We start from the raw sequence: 26005 nt of genomic DNA on the forward strand, positions 1-26005 counted from the left end.
ACGCATTAGGATCACCTCTATCCCCTCTAAGCTCTGTAGCAGCACCTCGGGGCAAGAAAGTAGAAAGAAGCGATTGTTTTCTGTTGTGTTAACGGAAAGAAAGACCAAAAACCAGACTCTTCTTCAGGCAGCATTTCACCAACACAGTGGAAGTGACACGCTCTCTGTGCTCATGGGAGGTTTCTTCCGTGTTGTTTCACCATTTGCTTCTCAAAATGTTTCCTTTTTATTAATTTCTAATCCTCTAGTGATGAATGTGGACGTAACAAAATAATTGTAACATATATTTTTGAAAATTACCTAGAAGTCTTTGGGAAATTCAAAGGTAAACAAACAGTTGTCACTGTGCGGCCTAATGGAATTCTGTAGTTAATTGAAATAGTTGCAGGCTAATTTCACTTTTTTGCAACAGCATCAGAAAATGTGCTGGCTTCTCATCATAGATTTTGGCTTACTTTCTGCCACCTTGTGGTGACAATGAGTACTGCAATTAAAAGAAAATTCTTGAGGGAGGGGAAATATGATATAACTATGAAGCAACCCTCCTTACCTAAGAAGGCGTCAGGGTTTTTTTCTGTTCAGTTATTTTCATCTCTTCCAGTTGAATTTTTTTCTTTAATAAAAAATATATGCAGTTTCTCATTTATATAAACATTTTATTTTCTTCATAGGCCATGATGTTTACCCTCTTGGACTTTTGCTGCAATGTTGACAAAGGAGCTAGTTTTCAAACTTAATAATAAAAACCTATTTGTTTCTAGTACTATTACACTGCCTGTTTTTTTTTTTTTTTTTTTTAAATCACGACAAAGAGTTAATAGAAATTTAAAAAACACCCTGTACGTTTACTGAAAAGTTACTTTTACTAGTGTGTAAATTGCTATAAAATGTGTAAGCATTTTTCACAACTAAAGCTACTCAGTCACCACTTGGCTGAACTATTACTTTTTAAAGGAAACATAAGTATTCCTAAAGAAAGAAAAAATTACAGAATTACTGACTGCAGACATTTTTTTCACAATTACAGAAGCTACTCAGTGTGAAGATTGCTGCTGTTGCTTGTGAATAATATGCTCAGTGTGTGCAGCAGCTTTTGAAAAGGCAACATGCATGTTATTCTCAAGGGTCAGTGTGGCGTTGTGTTTCACTGAGGGCTGTCATGGCTGAAAACACAGAGCACAGATTTATACCTTAACAACTGAAAACTTATTTTCAAGACTCATGTTCTTTAATGGAACAAATGGCTATATATATTATTGACTGACTGGTAGTTTGTTTCATAGAAAATGTCATGTACAGCACTGCAACATTATAAAGACTTAGGGGACGATGTATCATATAGTGTTCATATAATATTGTAATATATTCCATTTTCTAATGAATTTTTTAATAGCACATGTATTATTATAATTAAAATCTACATATCTGTATATCTATCAGCTACAGGTGCTGTTCATAGACTGTTTTTGTGGATTAGTTTATTTGTAAGTGTCTCCATATTTGTCACTTTGGTCCTGCAGAAGGATAAAGGATGTGCAGAGTTGCAGTCAACTGCAGAAGTTACAAAACTCAAGTTCTATGTTCGAGTCTATAATTACTGCATTTTACAATTAGGTTAGGTGTGTGAAAAAATGTCTTTATTTGGTCTTTAATGTCTGGATTTGTGAGGCAAGCAGTTTTTCCTCTAAAATCCTGTCACCCCGTGGCCAAAACTCAACACTGCAGCATCAATTCAATTCCTTTTACACTTACATTTATTCATTCAAATGATGCCTTTCCAAATCAACTGAAATTTCCAAAGGCAGCAGCTGTCTATGGTCTTTATTTATAGAGTGCTCGTCTCACACAGCGACACAGCACTGAACAAAGGATCTATTACATAGGAACTATTAAAAAGCGAATACTTTATACTGCTAATTTGTCAAGGTAATAGATGTTAACAGCTTTGCTATATTTACTTCCAACAAAATATATGCATAAGAGAAAGAGAAACATTCAGTGGTCAGTGGTTTAACTTTATTATATTTTATACTTCATCAGCACATTACATGCCGGGAAGAGAGCCATACAGTTTCTCAGCTGCAAATTAGAGGCAGAAGAAAATCAACAGTATCATCAATAATACATATATCCAGTGTTTATGCAAAACTGAAACAGCATTAGTGATTTTCCTTTTACAAAAACACCTGGTACCAGATGCGCTCAGGTATCGTTTCGTCCGCTATGTTTGCATTTGACAACGAGGAAACACTGAGTACATTAGGGAGACTGTCCCTGCGCCCATATGTGAGGGTCTGATAGGTGTGTTTTGCAGATAACAATATGAAGGTCACATGGTAAACACAGCCATGAAACTCATCTTTGGGCCACAGTCAGTTTTCTTTGGTGGAAGAGGCACACATGACAAGTAAATTAATATGAGACTACATGGGATGGGCACAATCTGAGAGAAAAGGGGGGAAAAAAATTAAACTGGAAAGTGTATATTTACATAATCATTTCACTGCTACGTACTTCATTTTGTACCATTTGTTGTTAGCGAGAGAAGCCAGGACATTTGAAAAAGCAGCATTCGTTTACTAAACTATACATTGTATATAAAGCACTTAGAACAGTGCAATGCAACACATCCATATGAACAAGTACAGTTCATATTTTTAGTATCATCTTATTCAAAAAAGACAGAACCACAAAATTTTCAGTCTCTGCTCCATATTGCTGTACTGATGGCAATCATAAGAAAGTTAAAATTTTACATTAGCTGTACAGAATTATGTTGTACTTTACATGTTTGCAAAAATAATTTGAATACTATATGGTCATTTATGTCCTTATTTACAAGTTTTATGGAGTAAAGACTTATATTGATTTTATTAACATATTGTTGTCCTTCATGTTCAAATGAAAACTGAAACAGAAGATGAACTTCATTAAAGGTCAGTGGGTGTTTGCTTTTGTGGGCTTTGCTCCTCAATAGTGTTTGAGTCCAAACTGTTTGAATACAATCAATCAGAACATTTAAAGACATCATGGTGCCATGTTTAGGGGTCAAAGTTCACTGCAAAGCTTATGTGGGCTCCTTCTAAAACATTCACAACAGAATAGCATGGAGATGATCCATCAGCACAGGGCTGCAGAAATATGACAAACATCCCCAAGTTCTGCCACTTTTCCATATTTACTGTTCACTTCCTGGGAAGTACAACCCCCTGAGTATAGAGCACATGCAGAGTTCAGTCTCTCATTCACAAAATTTTCTAATCATAAAATCCATTTAATGGGAAACTGGACCAGTTCTCTTGCTCTGTCTCTGTCGTGCTTTACATCTATTGATTTTAGGCTGGTATTACTGGTTACTGTCAAGTTTTTTTTTTCTCCCTGTTGTGTAGATGTTTATTATCACAGTAACAGAAAGCTCTCAATGTCTCTACATGCATTTAAGAAAAAACATCATACAAAATGTTTTAGTAGTAAAAATAATAGTAAAAATAAAGAGGCGTTCACCCTTCACAAAATCAGGAGTGCACTATCCTAAACTGGAGCTGCACACAAAGCTGAAATTGTGCATTTAAAAGAAAATCCATGAGTGGAAAAGCATCATCACGGCCAAAAAAAAAAAATAGCAAACATGGTACAAACACATTGCTCTTTCTATACTCCTCCATCGTAAACCACTAACTCGAGAGCTTCTACAGCAAATATCAGAGGTTAATCGCCTTATTAGTCCTCCAGTTTAAAAAGACACTAGTTGACTACAGTAAGAGTGTGATGGTGTCGGTCCTCAGTGATTCAGGTGTACAGGTGAAGAATCGATTCACCCAAGGTGAAAAGGACACACCTTGGACGCATATCCTCCACATGGATATGAACTGTGGCTTCTCCTGTGTTCCCACCTTCACTGTGGGGATTTTCCACAAAGCACACATACTGTGGCCACCAGGTGAGTATTTCAGTGCAAAATACCCTAATGGAGGAGCTGCTGCTTTCTCATGAGCAAAAACACACCACCTCTTCATGGCATTCATACACAATGCAAACGATGATTCCACCAAGAGTCGGCTGCGCTTGACACACCTGGTGATTTGGGAGTGACCAAACGACGTATCTGCTTTAGCAGTACTCATGGCACACAAACTGAACACATACTAAGGCTTTTAATGAAGGGTAACAAAAGTAATTCTGAAAATAATAACAGCCATTCAGTTCCATGGTTTTCAGAATCTGTGCATTCCAGATTGCAAAGCAATTTTCAGTGTGGAGTGTCAAACACCATGGTAAGGAGGAGGTGCCAACTGTAGGCCAGGTCATGGGAGGGTGTAAAACCAGCTCCGCCCACTCATGCAGACAATGATGAAACGTGACAAAGTGGTTGGGTTCAGGTGTCTGAGGCTGGTGGCTGGGAGCGCCTGCTGCTCACACATAGATGCCCTCAGGGTTGAAGCCGGAGGACAGCGAGCTCTGCAGGATCTGGAGGCTGCTGGGCAGTGGCCGGGTGGACGGAGGGCGTTTCAGAGAGCCTGACTGGAGGACCATGTCTGCGTGAGCTGATGGAGAGGGAGGGAAAATGGGAAAAACACATATTACAGCTATAACACTATTCTTGACTGTATAGGTAATAAAAGGAAAGTGGCCAGATGCTGATGACTGCAGCACGTTGTTCCAAAGTCAATAAAGCATAATAAAATAAACGTGCGATGGACTGGCATCTGTCCACAATATTCCATCTCACAACCTGTGTTTCCAGAATAGTCTCTGCACACCCAATATTTAATTGGGTAGATTATTCATAATTAAACGTAACTGAGATACACAGTCGTTAAACAGTGTATTACACTGAAATAACACACAAAACATTCTTCAGTTATTTCAGGTTGAATATGACTGGTTGACTTTGTACATTAACCATCAGAGATTGATATTCCATTGATATTTTTCCACATGACGCTGACCGTTCAAAGTATCGAGGAATGCCACACTTTTCACAGACAGTGTTAATGAGAAGTTGGAATGGAACTATGAAAATTATGAAAAAGCCCTTAAAAAAACATAGACATTAGTTCAGTAATGACACCTTTTTCTTATGTTTAAAAAGCACCAATTCATTAATAAGACTTTGCATCAAAAAGCTCTACGAAGAGGTACCTGCTACTATGACAGCATATGACAATGAACAAGCCAGTTATGCATTGAGGCACATCCTCCACAAATTGTGTATTCTCAAATACATCTTATTACTGTACAGTTTTAGAACTCCATAAAGAAGAAAAATGCATCTCAATTTGTGATTCAGTGCTGATTTTGGAATACTTTTAATGAAAGTACTCAAAGTGCTTTATAGTAAAAAAAAAAAATTAGCTACAATAACAGAAAAAAATTCATAATGGAAATCATAAAATGTTATAACGTTGAAAAAATACTAAATATAGCAAAAAATAAAATAATACTGAAGAGTAAGACAAAAAAAGGAAAAAATGCTCCAGCGTATTATTTGAAGGCAATTCTACATATATTTATACCCAGAAGTTTCAAGAGCCTTGAACTCGGATTAGACTAAAAGTAATATTTGAACGATGAATGAATACACGAAAACTTTATGTGCAGCGCCTGCAGCTCTTCCTCTGTCCGCTGGGTGTGAGCAGCCACCCGTTCATGGACGCTGAACGTGGCAGGTTACGGCGGGAATTTGGGACATCCAGCAGGAAGGGAAGTGTGTGTGTGGACAGGAAGCAACTGCATCGCATAACTGGTGTCACTGAGCTGGGATGTTCCGGCTCAGAGGACTGAAGTTTCCTCACTTTTGACAGCATCGCCGCATTTCCACATCTGAGCGTGTGTGAGAGAATGAAGGAGAGAGAGAGAGAAAGAGAGAGAGAGAGAGAGAGAGAGAGAGAGAGAGAGCGAGAGACTGCCCACCCCCACACCATGCATCTGTGTGACGTGTCTCTGCGGCTGGGGAGGCAGTCAGATGATGGAGCTCAGCGGCAGTGACAGCCCACAACCCTGCAGTCCCCAGGCAGCCGTTGCCTTGGAGACCGTGAGTGACGCTTCCGCAACGAACGGCAAGCTGCTCTTATCAACTGACGGGAAAGCGGCGCGTCACCAAGCTGCTCAGAAGGAGTCAGAAGGACGTGCTCTCCGAGTGTGATGCAGACCTGACGGCATTCCTGGGCCACTGGCGAACAGCACCCTTTATCCACAGAATATTTTACAGATACGTGTCATAAACACACTCTTTTTCTTTAACTGCCTAAACAGCTCAGCAGCCCTGTTACAAAGAAAAAAGGTAAATGGAAACGACACAATTATTTAGTCTCTAGCTTAGTTGCTTATTACTTTATCTGACACTTCTCCAAAGCAACTTACTACACTGATATTTACCCCGATGTGTAATTTTTATTGTATCAGTTCATGATGAATACATTGATTAAAGGTACAATAGCAATAGGCAGGATTTGAGCCTCGGTCCTTCGAGTGTAAAGTGGCAGCTCTGACCGCTGCGCCACCTACTGCCCATAATGTACAACTGTATGAAGCATCATGCATGCCCTTTTCCTCCAGCCACAGAGTGCAGCCACCAATTTACAGGTGACATTGATGTAAACGGAGGTGATATGTGAATGAGGCGTGCACCTGGAGCCTCCTCCTCCCCAGGCTCAGCTGGCAGCACGGTGACCTTGGTGCCCGTCTGCTGGATGAACTGCTGCAGATTCACTTGTCGCAGCTCCCTGGTCAGCTGCTCCAGCTCCTGCTCCTTCTCCTGCAGGCCAGTTAAGTCAAGAGATCAAATTACTGCTGTTTCTTAGAGAAAAAAATTAGTTCCTGGACAAAAAATGTGCCACGTAAAAAATATTTAAAATATTTTTTTTATACACAACAGGGATAACATTTTATATTTGCAACAATAAGATTAAAAGTCAAGCTACAAATAATTTATTTTTTCATTCATCTACTTATTATCAATAACTGCTTATCCAATGCAGACTGGCAGACATCAAGAGTCTTTCTTGGAAGCACAGGTTATGAGACGGGACGCAGCGGACGCGGACATTATGATCATTTGACACTGTCGGTGTGTGGCAGAGAAACTAGAAAGTATACAACTTGTTTCATTAAGAAAGACGTGTGACTGTACTAATAATCTGCTTGAAGGAATACAGTACGCCTCCATCCAGTGCCTGTATTAATAAGGGAAAAGTCCAACCACCACCATTTCAACCCTACTTAGAACATTAGTGCTCATTGTTACCATGGTATTGTACAGTTTAATACACTCAAGTTACCCAGAAAACAGCTAGGCTGATATCACTGAGGGAAAAAACCTTTTGGGTTTGAGACCCCAAGTGTGTATCTCCATCCAAACCTGTCTAATACAGGCTTTGGTACAAAATAAAATATGTGTTGCGGAGATAAAATGACCCCATATTGGGCAAAAATGCCCTTGTACTGTTGTACTAAAAAGGGATATATTTTCATTAGCCGATGTAGCTGTTCTTGAGCTTATGAAAAATTTGGATTCCTTTGAGATGAAGGCAGTAAAGTGTTAGGGCCTTTGACAAATTTTTCTTGTGTAATATTGCATCCATTGTTAACTGTCCAACTTTTCACAACGCCTTGTCACCTGGGTGGTCGGTCACACTGTAGACAAGTGATAGTCAAACACTTGGTATAACTGCACTGTGAGCTTGAACCGACTAAAACTGTAACACGAAGGCGGTGTAGAGGTATGGGGGTGGCACGGATTTTTTTGTGATGGTCGAAAGCCATGCTGAGCATCCAGGGGCCAAAAAGTGCTGACTCGTCAGGCTGCGGAGAGGCAGGTCACGTGACCCAGTGAGGGAGCCACCAAATGAACCATTATTACTATGTGCCATACCGGACCTCGACAGTCCCCCTTCACAGCCTCTCCGCTGGACATTTACCAAAAGGGCCACTCTCCGTATAACTTGTAAAACAACACAACATTTATAGATGCACACGGTTACAGGTGTACAGCTAAAAATTCTTCTCACAAACAAAGTGATTCCGATGAACAATGAGATACTACGTGGCCACGTTTCGATGTGGCGCAGCTCAACACGAACAATTTGCTGTGAGGTTATTAAGGGAAGAGCGAAAATTTCATGGTTTCCATCTCATTTGTCATTCTTCACAGTTCGCTTAAAATCTTCCTGGAAAATAAGGCAGCAGGAAAGAAAGACAAGCAAGATGTTAAGGGAAGGAGATATAAGGGCGAAGTGGAAGGAATGGGAAACTAGTAGCAGCATGGTGTGAACTGAGAACTGAGTGACTGAGATAGAGAGTGAACTGAGAACTGAAGTCTAATATAAGTCAGTAGTGATAAGTCAAAGAGACCTATAAGGCTAATTTTTTAATGATAGTGTACTGGCATTAAAACAGTGTTTGAGACCAAGTTTCAGTCTGTAAATTTTTATCGCTGTACTAGTACAAGACTTCGAATTATTACTCAGTTTTGCCCTGGAAATGGCACACTTCATTCCATCCTCTTATAATTACATTTATATTTATTTATTTAGCTCTCAGAGGGGGCGCGGTGGCGCAGTGGGTTGGACCGCAGTCCTGCTCTCCGCTGGGTCTGGGGTTCGAATCCCGCTTGGGGTGCCTTGCGACGGACTGGCGTCCCGTCCTGGGTGTGTCCCCTCCCCCTCCGGCCTTACGCCCTGTGTTGCCGGGTTAGGCTCCGGTTCCCCGTGACCCCGTCAGGGACAAGCGGTTCTGAAAATGTGTGTGTGTGTGTGTGTATTTAGCTCTCCAAATACTGGTTGAGACAGAAGTAGCTACAATCAGAACCCTTGATTTTGTTAACTAATACCACATCTGAAATAGTAGATTCAAAATTATCACTATTTGTTAACTAAGCTGACACTTTCCCCCCAAGTGACTTACAATGTTAAGGTACTTACACTGATTTACCCATTTATACAGCTGAGTAACTCTACTGCATCAATTCAGGGTAATTACCTTGATTGAGGGTAGTAAAGCAGGAGATGAGATTCCAATCTGAGTCTTTAAAACGCAAGGCAGTAGCTCTAACTACTATGCCACTTGCTGAACGTAGATATAATGCAATGCTCAACATTTTATTTCACTCTTCACCTACACTAAAGTGTGCTTTCTGGGTACAGCAGCAGTCTCTCACCTGTAGCCTCTTGCTGGACTGGCCGAGAGACCTCTCCACTGCCTTGCAGCTGCTCTCCAGCCTGCTCATCTGCTGGCTCTGCATGTCCAGCTCAGCCTTCACCTTCAGCAGCTTAGCTCGCACCTCCTCTTCATTCACCTGCTGCGTGTTCTCCATCTCCTGCTGCAGCCGCTCGGCCTCGATGCCGGCCTCCATGTCTTGGATCCTGCCCGCGTAGTCGCTTAACTTGGCCTCGCAATCCTGGATGCGTCTGCGCAGCTCCTGCAGCTGCTCCTGCAGCTGCTTTTCATTCTCCTGTTCAATCTGTAGCTCATTCTCCCAGAACTCCTCTTCCTCGATTTCAACAGCGTTCTTGCGCACGCGCTGCTCTAGCCGTAAGATCTCCTCCTCGAGGCTGCCATCCCCGCTGGCGCCGGCGTGCCGCTCGGCCCAGTCCTGCAGCTCCACCTCCCGGGCCTCCAGCTTCTCCTCCAGCATCTGCAGCTTCTCCTTCTGGAGTTGCACTAGCCGGGCCAGGTCCTCTGCCCGTGGGCCTGTAAGGGTCACACCACCGTTGACAGTGCTGCATAATGCACGCTGCTTGGACTCCACCTCTCTTCCCCGGCCAAAGATGTCCATCAATCCCTTGGCACCACCTGTGAAGGTAAGGGATTTACGCTTGGGCTCTTTGCGCTTGAGAGAGCGGTCCATGGTGGGCCGCAGCTTGGCCAGCGGTGGGAGGCTCTGGCGATACAGGCCACGCTCGGGGGCACGTGCCATTCCGTCGGAGGTAGGCCGCTCACTCAGAGAGGGTCCCGTGCGTTTCAGGATCAGCTGCACATCACTGGCATACTGCCCCCATTTGTTTAGCGACACAATAGGATTCTCATGGGGGGCAAGGTGCCTCTCTGTCTCTCGCCATTTCTCAATCAGTGTGTATCTTCCTGTGCGACCTGGGCAAAGAAAAAAAGACACACAAACCCTTAATGTGTGCAGCTGTATAATTGCCTCTGGGATCAATAAAGTACCTACCTGCTGACATACCTACATACCTACCCACCCACCCATCCATCCATCCATCTGTACCTAGCTAATGCATCTACTTATCTATTTATCTGTCTATGTATCGCTCTGTCTACCTAGGAAACACAGGGTTTTTATTTATGGAAAAGGGCTAAAACTAAAGCTTAATTCAGTCTTGATACCTCTTGGTAACATCAAACTAAAGTGAGTAAAACTAAGTGTCATCAAGTCAAAGTTGACTCTTGGCAACCACCTGTGTGTTTTTCACTGGATGAGAGAGATGGAAACTGTTTACCATTGCCTTCTTCCATGCATGCCTTTGGACGACGGGAGGAAACCCATGCATACATAGGAAGAACACAGAAACTCCAACAAGACTGAGCTGGATTCAAACCTAGTTTGGAAACTAAACACTGGAAGTTGTAAGCACCGCTGTGCTGCTTTGGAGTAATACTGGCAGATCGAAATCACCAGAAATTCCAAAACTGTCTTTGTTTTGTCTTAAGACTCACTCCAAACCAGATGAGACACCCATCAGACATCCTAAAAATTATAAATTTCATTTGATTTAAAGCTTCCAGCTGTAACACTTTGCTCCTCAGACTATGATTCCCTAGGAATCAAGGCTCACCAGCATCCCAGTGCATGTCCTGATATCACTTCAGCTTCACTAAATAAATAGTTTATTCTTTGCAGAAGATGGGGACAAACAACTGTTTCTTTTGCAACCTTGCAAAGGTCTGACATCATCAAAGTCCTACTGAAAATTTGTATTCAGTGTTTTTTCAAATAATGTTGACAGCGTGCTGAAATTAGTTATTCAATTACAAACATAAAAACATAAAAGTACACATTAGTCATGGTTCCCACAATTCCATCTCCTCAACAGTTGTTGTCGCAAACCCAAGGATTAGTTTCCATTAGAGTGAACTCATATAGAACGCGTGGCAGGAAGCAGGATGACCACTTGGTTCTCTAAACATCTGGTTTCCAGGTATTTGATTTGATTACTCCTTGTGGGTTGGATCATAACAGTGTAGAATCACTTGCATTTACATTTATAGATTTCACAGAAGCTCTTTTCCAACTTCCCAAATGATTCATATGGAGGACCTCAGTCTTAGAAAAAATTAGTTGTAGATAGTGGTCAATCATACACACAGAGAAGCAAGCAGTGACACATGAGCCAATGACAGAGGGATGGGAGGCTGTGTAGATGTAGAGGAGTAAGGGCACAAAGAGGGAGCCCTGAGGAACACCAGCTGAGAGATACTGAGGGGGAAGATAGGGCTTCACACCGAGCCACCTGGTATGATGTACTTGATAGGGAAGACTCAAAATATTTCAGTGCTGATTCTTTGATTTGGTGCATGTAAGCAATGGGTGACTAAATGCAAGGTTCTCATGGAAATTACTATGGTAACAGTGTATGTCAGCTTCACATAGTTGTCTCAGTGTGATCTCAGTGTCTCCAGAGATATTGGGCAGTAGTGAGGATCTTTCATGTTTTAAGTGAGATAATGGAGCAGAACACCAATAAGGCCACCAAATTTACTCCAGGAAAACAGACTGGGGGCTACTACAGTTTTACCATTAAACTGTGAGGAAAAAAAAAAAGGATGGAAATGAAATATCCAATCTTCCTGCTACCATGCCAGAAAATTAATACATATTAGTATTTATTTGGGAAAGACAATGTATGTGGAAGAACACCTGAGGTACAACAACGAACTAAATAAAATAAAAAGCTAAAGCATCCAAAGGGGATATCTTCAAGTGGATTTCAACGTGTAGAAAACTCGGCATGCACTCAAGACCATAACCACGCTTCAAGTAAAGTATTCTGGCCTCAGAGGCCCAGCAGATGGAAACTGTGCGTCAGCCTGTGGTTTACGGGGTTCATGCGGGCGCCTGTCCAGGGCAGGCATCCCCTTGGAGAGTGCCTGTGCCGCAGCGCACTGGTGATGTGGAGAAGGGGGCGGACAGCTTCACTGAACCTCCAAGCCCCTTCTCATTTTTATATGAGATGTGAGGGCAGGCTCACTCTGAGTCAAAACGCAGCACACGTCAAACTGCATCAGGCCAGCAACACTCACTCCTGCAGACAATGCCAGAAAACAGAACGGAAACTGGTTAACAATGAGTTTCTTCTAAGAAAATGGAATTCCAGGAAACTGAGAAGGATGTACGACAAGGACCACGGTTCCTTTCGCCATATTTTTAGATTCAGCAGAAAATAATGGAAGTAGAAGGCTGAATAATGGGAGTTTATTCAAATGAGGTTCCTGCAAAATGATACCCGGGGCAGCACGTGACAAAGTGGTTAGAGCTGCTGCTTCCCACTTGAAGGACCAAGGTTTCAATCCCACTTCCTTCTGTAACAACCCTGAGTTAAGTACTGTTCCTGAAAGGATACAGCGAAGATTCCCAGCAATAACGATATAAACCACAAAGCTGCTTTTGAGAGGGTACCGAATCTGCTATTTCAGCCGTGATATATTTACCTTAATTCAGGGTTCTGACTGATTAAAACTCCTAGCAACATGACAGGGAAGTTAACCATTTTAAGCTGCAGCTCAATGAATCATTGTAAATGATGTGTTTGGAATACCTGGCTCCCAACATGAATGGACAGCGCTCCATGTGGGCTTGGGCAACACTCTCTGTGTGTCTCATTTATGAGAATCAGTGGTACCAACAGCTTGGTTCATATTTAAAGAAAAAAGTGTCTTGTCATGATCAATGCTGCCTCTTTATGAGCAGCCTAGGTGGCACAATGCATAGCACTGCTGTCTCACAGCGCCTGAGTACTGTGGGTTCAATCCCTCCTTAGTCCATGTGGGGTTTGCATGGGTTTCCTCCAAGTTTGAACACCTGCTGTTCCAGTGGAGTGGTGACTAAAATTCCCCATAGTGTGAGTAATAAATAGAAAGAGAGCTGCACTGCTGCATGAGTGACTCATTGTAAGCGGTATCCGGCACTGTAGGTCACCTTTGATGAAGAAGGTGTGAACTGATGCTACTACAACTTGTTCACTGGAAATCACTTTGGTGGCAAAGCATCTGCTAATTGATGACATGTAAATCAGGCAACTGGACGCAGGTGAGTTTAAAAAAAAAAAAAGTTGGAACAGCTCTCATATGTCATTTTTGCCTCAAAATAAGAAGAAAAACTTTTTCATCTTTGGTTTCAGTTACAGTTAGAAGACCTTCTGGGGACAGTAGTTATAAAGGTATCATGTGGTACTATATAAAAGTAAGGACTGGCTCCTCATGTTGAAAAAGTGCAAGCTATGAATTTTCAACCATACAAACATTTTCCAGATTATTTAACTGCATTTTCTTTACTAATCCATTTTCTAAAATTACAGTGTGTTGACCGCCCTCATTCTCCCTTCCACAGTGTTTACAGCTCATTTCTGCTTTCCCTCAGTGTTGGTGGTCAGTAACAAGATGACAAACGGTGTACACATTTTTGGGAAGAAGAGATCAACTGGCATTAAATGAGAGTTTGTTTTATTTTCAGTCATTTTAGAATATTGTTAATTTTAATATAGTTCAGAATTAATAAAATGGGAAAAAACAAAGTCGATGTATTTCTTATATAACGATCAGACTGGATTGATTAGGAGGTTGTGGAAAAGGGATTTTATTACACTTTCAGACATTTAAAGCTGAACTGATATTAACAATAAAGAAATATGTCTTACAGATAACTCTTTATTCTAGCTTTATCTGAGGTTTTCACTGAGCTTAACCAGCGAATAAACTGAGGGAGGTCTGTATTATGAATCTTTTATTCACAGCAAATTAATGCTAAAAGTGATTTTGAATTTATGAACACAGGGAGTTACAAGCAGACTAAGTTGAGAAACAAGTATTACAGTCAAGATGCCAAAAATGAATCTTTGAAACAACACAACTGTCTCCTACAGGTCAGAGCAGTAAGCAGTGAGCGGTCAGAGAAGGCGCTCAGAATGAATGAGGTCACTGCAGAAAGGGAAGTACAGCCTGTTTCCTCCACGTAGATGCCAGTAATCTCGAGTTAAAGTTCACACTGACTGATGATCGAGCCCTGAGTCAGAGGATGCTACAACAAAACAAAACAAATCGGGAGAGCAGGAAACAGCCGTTATGGGCAAAAACAAGAGTGAAGTTTGTGAAAATTCAGCTGAAGTCAAAATAATTATAGTAATATGCACATGGCTGGTAATCCAGTTGTGCTGTACAACACAACATTCTCTGATTTTCAGATGAATTTCAGAAGCTGAAAAACCAGGGTTCCCTGGCTGACCACTATCAGCCATCTGCACAACTAAACAGAAAGCTGAGCTCATCAGAATCCAGATGCTCTTTATGAAAATTATTGATTTAGCCTTTTTATTTCACTAAAGATCCAGTATGTATAAATGGATAAAAGCATCAATAACCCAGTATGGTTATTCACTCTTGATAAGCCTTCCAGCTAAACAGGTATGATAATATTAGGTTCAGTTAAGTTCAGTTCAGCACTCCCTCAATCTCACTGAGTGTGAGGTTTCACACTGCTGATGGGCCCATGGGGCAACAGGTGGTGTAGTGGTTACAGCTGCCACCGTGCACTCAAAGGACCCAGGTCCAATTGCCACCTCCTGCTGCACCACTCTGGAATAAAATACTTACCCTGAACTGACACAGTATAGAAGATTTACCCAGCTGTATAAATGGGTAAATCAGTGAAAATAACTTTGCAGAAAAGTGTCAAACAACATGAATTAGGCATGGTGGATGATCATTCAGGTGGACCTGAGGTAACAAAGTAATATAAAACATAATTTTGAAGAAATTACAATAAATATGACACAAACAGTAAGATTGTTTACAGTGGTGTATACGTGCATATCTAAACATGAAAACAGAGGTGGAAACAGCAGCAGAACTAAAACAGGTGTAGCTGGCGACACTTCACTTAATGTATGACTTTAAAATATATGTGTAAGTAACACCATGTAGATGAAAGACAGCTTAACAATATAAACAGTGAGAAGTGCACTTGTCAAGGACATGGACCTCCCCTTCCTCGTGGGAGCGCTGCACCCTGTTGGTCGGTTGGCTGGACCGTGAACAGTGACCTTTCTAGCTGACAAACTTCTCAGAGGCTTAATCCGGTGTGACCCGGCCATCCTGAACATTGTAGGAAAGCAAAGCACAAACTGCCCATTTTCCTGTACTCTGCATGCGACACACATAATTACCATACTGCTGACTAAGGTCTTTGCTAAACTACCTGGAATTGAAAGCAGTTCTGCGTGGCGTACACACACACACACACACACACACACACACATGCACACACACACTGCATTACTCTGCATTATCAATAAAGATGAAAAGCACAGAGGTATTGTTCCATAACACTAGGAATGTGTGTGGATGTAATGAGCCAAAGGCACCCCCCTGCCTTTAAAATGAGCTGACGCACCCATGGGTGTGCTGAGGCCAGCGATTCCCTCCCCTGCAGCGTGCCCCACCACCTCCCTCGGTCAGAGCCATACAGGGCAGTCTCCGGGTCACAATCAGACTTGAGACTCGTTCCTGTCTGCTCCATTTGCGTCTTCCTCACAGAGCTAAGGGGCCCAGCAGGTTTTCATCACAGTCCCAAGGCCTCGAAGTCTCAGAACTTCTGCAGGTTAATTAATCTGACTTTTGCAATGTTCATAGATGATCTTTATTCAGCACATGGCTCAGAAAGAAGCTTTGGACATATCTGTACAACAAAAAAAGAGGGCAATGATATACTGACATTTATTCATTTATCTGACACTTTTCTCCAATGTACTGCAGACTGATGGAATGTAAACCTGAGTCCTTTGAGTCCAAGAACAGTAACTAACCACTGTTCCACCTGCTGCCCTAATGCCACTGCTCTCATTACAGGAAAGAGGCCAGAGCCAGTGAAGAAATACTGAACTGGGAGCACTAGTGCTCTGTGCTGGGCTGATGATGCAGGGAAGTAAAATGTGGGTCACACTACTATACCCCACCCTCCTTCCATGGCTTTACAGCCCCTCTCGCTCCTTGGAGGGGCCTCTTGAAGAAGCCAGGGCTGTGGCGGCAGTGGGCCAGCGAGGCACCGGCTCCATGCGGCCTCATTAAGAGCTGGAGGAAATCGAGCCCAAAGCCTGCAGTCTAGACACTGGAGAAGCTGCTCCTCTCCTGGAGAAACCAACAGTAAGCCAGAGCATTTCAACCATAAAATGGGTGCTAGCTACCGCTCGGTCCTCCCATGGCTTCTATGAGTTACAAGTGCCGAATCAGGCATCATGGTATTGATGTTGAGAGTCGTGTACACAAGCGCGCAGACAGTGATTGTGTTGATATATATATATATGTATGAACTATATATATCATCCCACTTATTCACAGGCTATGTTCAGGAAAAATGTTAGCCAAAGCCTTAAAAAATAAAAAGTACTCTGCACGACTGTGATCCATCCATCCATACTAACAGCTGGGGACAGCTGGTAGCATACCAGTCAAAGCTGCTGCGTTTAGACCCAAAAGTTGCAGGTTTGGATCTCACCTCTGGCTGTAGTACTCCTTAACAAGGTACTTACCCTAAAATTGCTCCAGTAAAAATTATCTAGCTGTATAAATGGGCAAATAATTGCAGGTAGATGAACATTCTAAGTTGCTCTGGAGAAAAATGTCAGCTACATGATGTAATGTCAATGTAGTAACTGCTAGTCCAGTAGTGGGTTGCAGTTTTTGTATGCCAGGATGACTGCAGTTATGAGCACAAGGGACCAAGCATGCAAATGGTCTTAACCACACTCTGGAGTTCCGCTATGACAAGGCTGAAATGCAGAGCCCTGGTTTGTGGGATCATGAGCATGTGTATCAAAGCACCGGAGTCCAGGTGGAGAAGCTCATATTTAAAAGAAATATTTGAAACCAGAAAGTCAGTGTTTTCACTGAAAAAGACAGCTGGAACTGCTACCACTAGTGATCCAAGTCATGCAGAAACCAAACTTTTACCCCTTTTTTTTAAAAAAAAAAAAAAAATAATAATAATAAAAAAAAAATTCAATCTTCATTTAAAATTTTACTTAAGTATATTTGCAAGCACGCTGTCAGAAACACAACCTCCTCCCAAACACGCCGTTACTGCACTCTGTTCTTGTACTGTCCCTCCTTAGTCACTCACCGATCGCCTGGGCCAGAGCAATGACCACTTCCTGGCAGGTGGTGACCTCAGTGACCCCGCAGACGATACGCTGAACACCATCTACCCACACTTTCAGCTCCATGCTGTGTCACCAGGAGTTTGCCGTCATTGCTCCATGTCAGCTCGAGGGGGCAGCTGCCCTCTGTCCATCATTCTGGGGGGGAAGGGCAAAAAAAGGGGAAGATCATGTCAGAAAGCTTTAAGATTCCAGAACATTCACCTGCTGATTTCACTGATGAACACTGATCTTCAGTGCTACGAGTCTTCTGCTGAATAGGCTGGAGTCTCAATCATCTACCAAAAAGCAGGCAAGGGGAGGAAGTGGCAGAAAGAGATGGAGTGAGTGTGAGGAAGAAACCCAGACCTTGAGTGAGAGGGTAATGGAGCCAGAGATGAGGGGGAAGCACTGTGGCAGAGGGTATTTTCCACTTCCCTTCCAGTTGTGGTCGCCCCCCTCCCCTTAGCCCCCTGGTGAGTTCAGTGCTGTGTGTCGCAGTGTACCTGCAGAAGAGCACAGCAACACAGCTGCCCTCCCACTGCAAACACACAAACGCGCCACCTCCATCATCCACAGCAAACCCATCACAGAAGCAGCTGAAAGCCCTGTGGGAGCATTGAACTAGGAGCTCTGAGAAGCTGAGACCAGCTCATAGTGCCTGTGACCATACCGCTGTAGTCAGAGCCCAAAACCCTACCAGCTGCATCAACATCTATCTGAAGGAGACACAGGAGAACCCATACAGTACAATTCATTATTATAAAGTGCTCTGTCCTGAAGACATACCCATTTACAATATATATAAGCATGTGTCCAAAGGTCACTAACTAAATATACTAAATCTTCAACTTACTAACAAAACTGGGACCAGAAATCTATTCCTAACTAAATTTATTTGAAACTCCCAAGTCATATTAACGTTTAAGACGCAATCAATAAAATTTGAATAATCCATACCTCCCTCCACTTACTAGTGGGTTATGTTCTGAAGAAACCTCAGACAAGGCCATTAAGAAATTAAGAATTTAAGAAATGAACTGGGAAATCTTCATGTCTTCCAAAATGTGTAGCTAAAATGCTCATTTCATGAAGAACAAGTGCAGATGCAATTCTGTACCTAACGTTTGTGTGTAGATTATTATAATAGGGTCAACAAAGTAATTAGGGATCTAACTGTCTAATGATAAATAATTAGGCACTATGCTAATTTGGACAAATACTGGATTGGACCAATTCCAGGGTTTCCTGAACAAAAAACATCCCTCCCGGGTTGGAAAGAAAGGTTCGGTTCTGCGCTGTGCTAATATGATGCCACCGCCTCCCCCCAAACAAAACGAATAATTAAGGTGTGTGTGCCACAAGCCTCTAGGGTCTTCTTCAATGCTCAGTTCCTAGCGGCCCTCAGCTATAATATGCATGAATATTAATTTATACTCTAGAATCCCCAGCACAAATTATGACTGTTCAGTTGGCTCCGTCCTTCAAATGACAGCGATGCATGAACACCCCATTTCACACAGAACTGCAAGGACACACCCTATACACACACTAGTTGGAGAGAGGAAAGCCATAAATGATTACTGTTTTTCGTTGCATAGCTGATGCACTTATTCAAACTAGAACTTTGTGCCCTTAATTACTCTACTGCTTAAGCAAATTAACTTAATTTGTTATGTTCTGTAGTATTAACTCTAAGTGTTACAGCTTACATTTATTCATTTATCTGATGCCTTTATTCAAAATGACTTACAGTGTTAAGCCATTTACAGTGATCTACCTGTTCATATCACAGGATAATTTTTACTCTATCAATTCAGGGTAAGTACCTTGACCAAGGGTACTACAGCAGGAAATAGGATTTGAATCCAAGACCTTTGAGTGCAAGTCATCAGCTCTAACCAGTACTTCCAACTTAACTACAGTTAGTTCACCAGCCACAGACCACAATGCAGTGTTCAGTCCTACCAAAGTGACCCATGACACTGAGGTCATGACCCCAAAACCTTGTGTACTGTGCCCCCTTCAAGTGAAAAACCAGGAGCATCCAGATGGAATTTCATTAGTCCTCCCCCTGCTGCCAGTGGCTCGACTCCGGCTGTCCCTCAAACGTCAACTGCGCTCCGCAGCCTGGAAGGGCCTTCGAGGGCAGACCTCCTGTTAACAGGGCTTCACTGAATGTTTATCAGCTTGAAATAATAAGAAAAATTTAAATTACCTTTCACACAAACTCAAGACAATTTTCTAATTACAAATTACAAGAAAAATAGTGGAAAAAATCCAGCAGCTTTCTTTGGCAGACACCACTCAACGGAGAGACAACATGTTGATGTCTCTTGCATCTGTTTTCGGTCCATGGAGACAATCGCAATCCTTCCTTAATTTGCCGGAGGTTCACTGCCAGGTTTGACGCACATAAGAAAAGATCCAGTGAGACGTCTGTCCAGCTTCAACTAAAGAGAACTTGCCGCAAGTCCCTGACATTCAGTTTACTCTTTCAGGAGGAAGAAAGCTCTGTTACTTGGTGAGGGAGATGTCAGCTGTATGGATTCACAAAACAGACAGCTTTGGTGTTCACCAAGTCGCTGCGTATTTTATGAATGTTTCCACCATCCTAAAGAACAAGTTAATCCTGAGCTCCTCCTATATAAACAAACACACACTGTCTGAACCACTTGTCCCATATGGGGTCACAGGAAGCCAGAGCCTAACCCAGCAACACAGGACAAAGGGGGAGGGGACACACCCAAGACAGGACGCCAGTCTGTCACAAGGCACCTCAAGCGGGACTCAAACCCCAGACCCACTGGAGAGCAGGACCTGGTCCAACCCACTGCACCACCATGTCACCATGCCCCCCCCCATAGTATATGATACAAATGTTTTTACACACTACTGTCTTTAGTACTGGGTCCTCAAGCTATGAGTTTTCGAAGATATAAACATTTTTCCATTTACTTATTATGTCCATTACCTTGTCTATTTTCAAAAACTGGCTGAGAAGAGAGTCACCTTGCATTTCCACACACATTAGTTCATTAATTTAACTCACTTCCTGTTGTTTACAGCTCGGACCTAGTGTTCCTGCGCGTTCGTGATCAATAAGATGACAAACATAACATGTTTATGGCATTAATTTCACATTCTAAATGAACTTAGAATGTGGAATTAATTCCATTGCTGTTTCACGGAGCCTGGGTGGTATGAGAGGACATGGGTTTGATCCCTGCTCAGTCTGTGTTGAGCTTGCATTTTCTCCCCATGTCTGCATGGGCTTCCTCCGGGTGCTCCAGTTTCCTCCCACAGTCCAAAGACATGCTGTTCAGGTTCCCCCGTAGTGTGTGAGTGACAGAGAGTGTGTTCCACTGATGTATGGATGAGTGACCCAGTGTAAGTAGTGTATCTAGCAGTGCACTGAGTCACCTTGGTGAATAAGATGTGTGTGCTGACAACACCACATAACATCCATTGGAAGTTGCTTTGGAGAAAAGCGTGTGCTAAATAAAGAAATGAATGTAATGTAGGGGCGCGGTGGCGCAGTGGGTTGGACCAGGTCTTGCTCTCTGGTGGGTCTCGGGTTCAAGTCCTGCTTGGGATGCCTTGCGGCGGACTGGCGTCCCGTCCTGGGTGTGTCCCCTCCCCCTCTGGCCTTACGCCCTCTGTTGCCGGGTAGGCTCCGGTTCCCCCGCGACCCTGTATGGGACAAGTGGCTCAGAAAATGTGTGTGTGTGAATGTAATGTAAACGTAAATAAATAAATGAATGGGACACATATCTTCACAAAATTTGCAACTCAAATATTCATTAAAAGAGGACCTGGTATAATTTGATCAGTTTCTTTTAGTCTACTAAATAAACAAAACGTCGTAAGACCTACATAAGACAATTGCAAATGTTGCCTTGGCAATGTGCACATGCTGTTATTTTTTTTCCTTTATTTTGAAGCCAGGAAAAGAGGATGAGAGGAGGGAAGAGTGCTTGTACTCTGGGGGGTGATGAATGGGGGGGTTTGTAGAGAAGAGCTAGAGAGCCACGCATTGCCTAGGAACAGTAGCAATGAGGGGGCTGGGGGGTGCCTAGCAGGGACACAGTGCTTGAAACCATGTGAAGAGGCCCTATGAAGTCGCATAAGCACAAAGACCTCTTCATAGCACCCAAATGTCAAAGGTTCAGCTTGAGCTTAAAGGCCATTATGGGGGCACTTGAATGTGAAGTGCTGCTTGTTCCTCACACATGCAAAACATGTCACCCCACCAACAATAAAAAAATTTTTAAAAACATCTTACTGGTGCTTGACATCCTTTTGGAGTTCTTTTTGGGGTTCTTAACCATTAGTAAAATGACTTATGTCCAAGAATTTGTGCTTCTGTTTCACGTGAGCAGCAGAAGTTGATGACCCTGCTGTTATCAGGCTTGTCCAGTATATCAGACTTGACTGCAGTGACTTTACTAGGTAAGAAAACACTGACCTGACCAAAAGAAGGTAGGAAGTTGTCTCACTTGATTGATAAATTATATCAAATTGGACCCCCCCCTCCACAAGAAGTTTCTCTTCCCATTTCCTTGACCTGGGAGTTATGTCGTTTTCCTCTCCTCAGCTGCCAGAGAGTTTATTTCAGTGTAATCCATCAATGACTACCTTTAGACTCTGCTACTTATATGCTGTAACAACAATGCTATGTAGAACACTAATTTGAATAATTAGTGCTGTTAGAAATTTTGGTAAAGGGCTTTCAAACATTCAACCCAACAGTCTTCAGGACCTTGCCAGGCAGAGGCAAGTGACATGTAGGGCTATCAGTTGACCACTCCTGGGAGCACAAGGGCAAAACTACATCCTGCATATCGTGATGTGTCTTCCTCCATTTGTCCCTGGCTTCCTCACACTGTTGCCCGGTAAACCAGTGACAGCCTTTGGCACATGCTGACACTCTTCACAGGGCTCGAGACCCCATTTACCCTGCGCCTAAATCCTGCAGCCACTCAGGATCTGAATCTTTGCTCTGCACTTCTTGTACACAAACCTTTCATTTCTATCAGTGTCATTTGTGCTGGAAGACAATTCCTAGAGTCCGTGTGTCAATCATGGTCTTATGTCATGTAAATGTGCCCATTTCCATGCCAGCCGAGGCACAGAGGGTTGTGGGAACGAGAGGAGCTTTGTGACAGGTAATAAGTCTTGGCGTGGAAAAGGCAGCAGAAAGAAGGTAAAGTACAAGCCATACATCTACTTCAGTGACAACACTGCCCCCACCAAGCCTCCACTAACTGTCTACTGCCTTTCCTTGGCTGCCCTGTTGTCATGGTTCCCCTCTAAACAGGTTTTGGCAATTGCATGCCTGCAGAGGTAAGACCAGGCACCTTGAGGATCGCATCTGATGAGCTCGATCATCTGTAGGTTCAGAGGGCATGACTGCTCTCCGTGGGCAGCAGGTGCCACAGATTGAGTGTGTACCACAGCCTGTAAGACAAGGGCGAACCAGTACATGAGTTCAGGAACCCCGATCTCTGATCCTAGGTAAACCCACGAAGAGAGTCAGGCCACTAAGGCTCTAATGAGCTCTTCCACCAATGGGGTGGTATTGGGCTTTTTACTGACATGCACATTGTACATTTCTCAACTCTTTTATAGCAGTGTGATTATGTATTTGCTTAGAGGTGATCCCCAGGAATGATGTGCTTCAACGAAACGTACTGTGTTCTGTGCAGGTACATGATGCAGGGTGGTGGACATCTTCCACTGAGGACAGGAGATGCTAGCACTAATATAACTGCAATGCAGTATTCCAAACTAAACATACCAACATTCAGCCATTCAGGTGTCCCAAGGAGAGTGACAGTGGGAGGACAGTGGACACTTTCATTGATTTACCAATTTAGGGTGATTTCTACTGTATCAATTCAGGGCAAGTACCTTGATCAAAGGTACTGCAGCAAGAAGTGTTATTTGAACCGGGGTCCTTTGAGTGTAAGGTGGTGGTTCTAACCAGTACAGCACACCCCATCAACAATGCTAACACTCACATCAAGTGAGACTAAGGGAGTGCTGAGCTGAAACAGACGGGCTGCAGTCCTGGGCACATTTAAGATCGCTAATAAAACTCTGTATTAATTCAGTCCAATTATCACGGTGGAACAATTAACCGCTTTGAAGCTTTCTGTGCCAGAAAAAGAACAAAAAGGGGCCTGTGGAAACGTCTGTGCTCCGTGAATAGGAGTTGCAAAACTGCTTTTGGCCAGTAACCTTTGTGAGCTCTGCCTACTGTGGGTAGTTACCCAAGAACAATGTGCTCTCTATCCCAACAACACGATACAGCTTAGAGAAAAAGTCGAATCTTATTACATAACAAGATAAAATTAGCACATTCACAAAAATCAATCTGTATTGTTCTGCTGCTCGACAACTTCCTGCACAAGTTTGACCATTTTTGGTCAAATCTGATACGTGTAACTTCACATACACGCAGTACGGTGCAACAAATAATCTTGTGCTACAGTCAGTCTCCCATTCAACCTTGGTAGATCAGTCTCCCAACCACATTAAAAGTGTTCCTACGTTCCATTCAGGGATTTTGGGTGCTCATTTCTCTCAAAGGCAGCAGTTTGCAGAGATCTAAAAAGCCACATTTATCATCTTCAACTGAACACGCACCAACAGTTACTAAAAATCATAAAGCAATGTGCTAATTGAAAAAGATCAGGTATTTTACCACTTAACTTGCAGACTGACACCATTTCTGAAGCCCTGAACTGTGACGAACCCTGTGATGTACAAGTGCATCATTAAGCTCATAAAACAGCAGGTTCATCCTTAAGCTACACTTCGCACAGCACTTTGGTCTCCTCTCTTAACAACTGGCTAAATACACACACTGGCCACTTTATTAGGTACAGCCACACAGTGGTACCCTGATGTGAGCAGCAACATGGTGGACACATTCCATAAGATTCATGGTCCATCGCTTGACAGCTTACCACAGTTTGTACACACCTTTTGAGAGCCTAGTCATAATGCTAACATTAAAATCCTAATCCAAGAGATGTTCTGTTCTGTTGGTTTGAGAAGAGGGGACTGCCCACTGGAGTAAAGGCACTGTCATTTGTGCAAAAACCCCAGCACGACAGTAGTTTCTGAAAGTTGGCACACATGCAGCTGGCTCTAATGATCATGCAACACTGAAAGTCACTCAGATCGGGTTTTGTCCATTCAAACGTTAATTCGAACTGTACCTCTCACCTTGTCTGTATGCTGTGACTAACTAACTGTGGGGGCTGAACTGCATGCATAAAGAGGCAGCTGTACCTAATTAAGTGGCCAGTAAAAGCAGGTTATCATTATTAAACTCCTGCAAAGACTTTAAAGTTTTTGACACCCTGGTAAAAAGGCATTTCCTGTAAACTATCCAACTCTGATTCTAAGAGCTAGTGCTGCTGGTGTAATCCAAGTACTACAGTTGTTCAATTTGATGTGTGTTTATTGCAAGAAAACATCTGGAGAAAAGAAACAAAAACAAACAACAAGAAAAACAAAGTCTGATGGTAGATCAAATTACACCAGCACTCTCACAGGAAGGTTATTTTACTTTGATCACATCATAATGAAAATGGACTATATTAAGAAGATGGGTATCACTTGAAAAAAACATGCAGGAAGAAGAGGATGAGCAGCAATCAGATAGATGGACCAACTCACAGCGACAATGGACGCAGCCCTTTCAACACTGAGAGCATGAGCACAACTTTCTGGAGATGCTCTATTTATGTGGACACCAAAAGTCAACATCAACTCAGTACTATAGAGGAAAAACTAATGAAAAGTCTTGCCACACTGAAATGGCCGAGGCTGTAAGATCGGGACCTTGGACACGAGTCCCTGGAAACCCACTCAGTCTCTGTCGGCACCGTGGCCGGTCCCATTGTCCGGCGGCTCAGCTACTGGGGACAAGCAGGCGACAGAGGCGCAGCACGCCACCAAAACACACTGTGGACGCCAGGGGCAGGAGAGAAAATAAGTGTGCAGGGAACAAAATGGAACCTCTGTCCACCCTGAACTCCTCTATCAAAGCTCCTCCATTCAGAGGCAACCTCGTCAACAGGCGCTTCCCTCAGCTCGGCAGGCGCTCCCATTTCTCGGCTCCTCGGAGACACGTTATTTGGCAGAAATACATCCCTGACAAGCCTTGTAACTCACTTCTCGTTCTATGCCGAGAACAGTTCCTGCCGCGCGTTCAGGCGCAGAGCTGCTAACTGGCCTTTGTATACCACTGAGTATTTGTCGCAATGTGTTTGGGCGACAAAGTATTCAAAGCGCCCCTGCTGAAGGGAAAACCGGTTGAAAAAAACACTTCAGAGCACATGCATTTTTTGCAAACAGGTTTTTCATTTTATTCAGGATTCAGCAGTAAGGAACGCTTTTCCCCCCTATGAGCAGCAAGCGGTGTAGTGGTTAGAGCTACACTGTCTGCTCAAATGATCCGAGTTTGAATCCCACCTCCTGCTGTAGTACTTTAAGATGATACAGTAAAAATCACCTTGCTGCATAAATGGGTAAATCAGTGTAAGTAGCTTTACGTCATAAGTTGCTTTTGGCAAAAAGCTTCAGTCAAATAAATAAATGCAATGTGAATATTATGGGTGCTTATAGGA

The 26005-nt window shown here is 42.9% G+C and overlaps 1 protein-coding gene across 3 annotated transcripts in view; it reads right to left on the reverse strand.

The window, feature by feature from the left end:
• Positions 1-2982: 2982 nt before the first annotated feature.
• The window catches only part of LOC108926683 (ras association domain-containing protein 8-like), a 50556-nt gene continuing 27533 nt past the window's right edge, over positions 2983-26005 (reverse strand). For all 3 annotated transcript variants that reach the window (XM_018739547.2, XM_018739546.2, XM_018739548.2), the window contains 4 exons: positions 17345-17519; positions 9158-10089; positions 6631-6757; positions 2983-4544 (listed from right to left, as the gene is read on the reverse strand). In XM_018739547.2, the coding sequence (XP_018595063.1) occupies positions 4414-4544; positions 6631-6757; positions 9158-10089; positions 17345-17447 (1293 nt within the window). In that variant the 5' untranslated portion in view covers positions 17448-17519 and the 3' untranslated portion in view covers positions 2983-4413. The remainder of the gene's footprint in view (positions 4545-6630; positions 6758-9157; positions 10090-17344; positions 17520-26005) is intronic.

The sequence above is a fragment of the Scleropages formosus genome, chromosome 5 (genome assembly GCF_900964775.1).
Source record: "Scleropages formosus chromosome 5, fSclFor1.1, whole genome shotgun sequence".
Lineage (NCBI taxonomy): Eukaryota > Metazoa > Chordata > Actinopteri > Osteoglossiformes > Osteoglossidae > Scleropages > Scleropages formosus.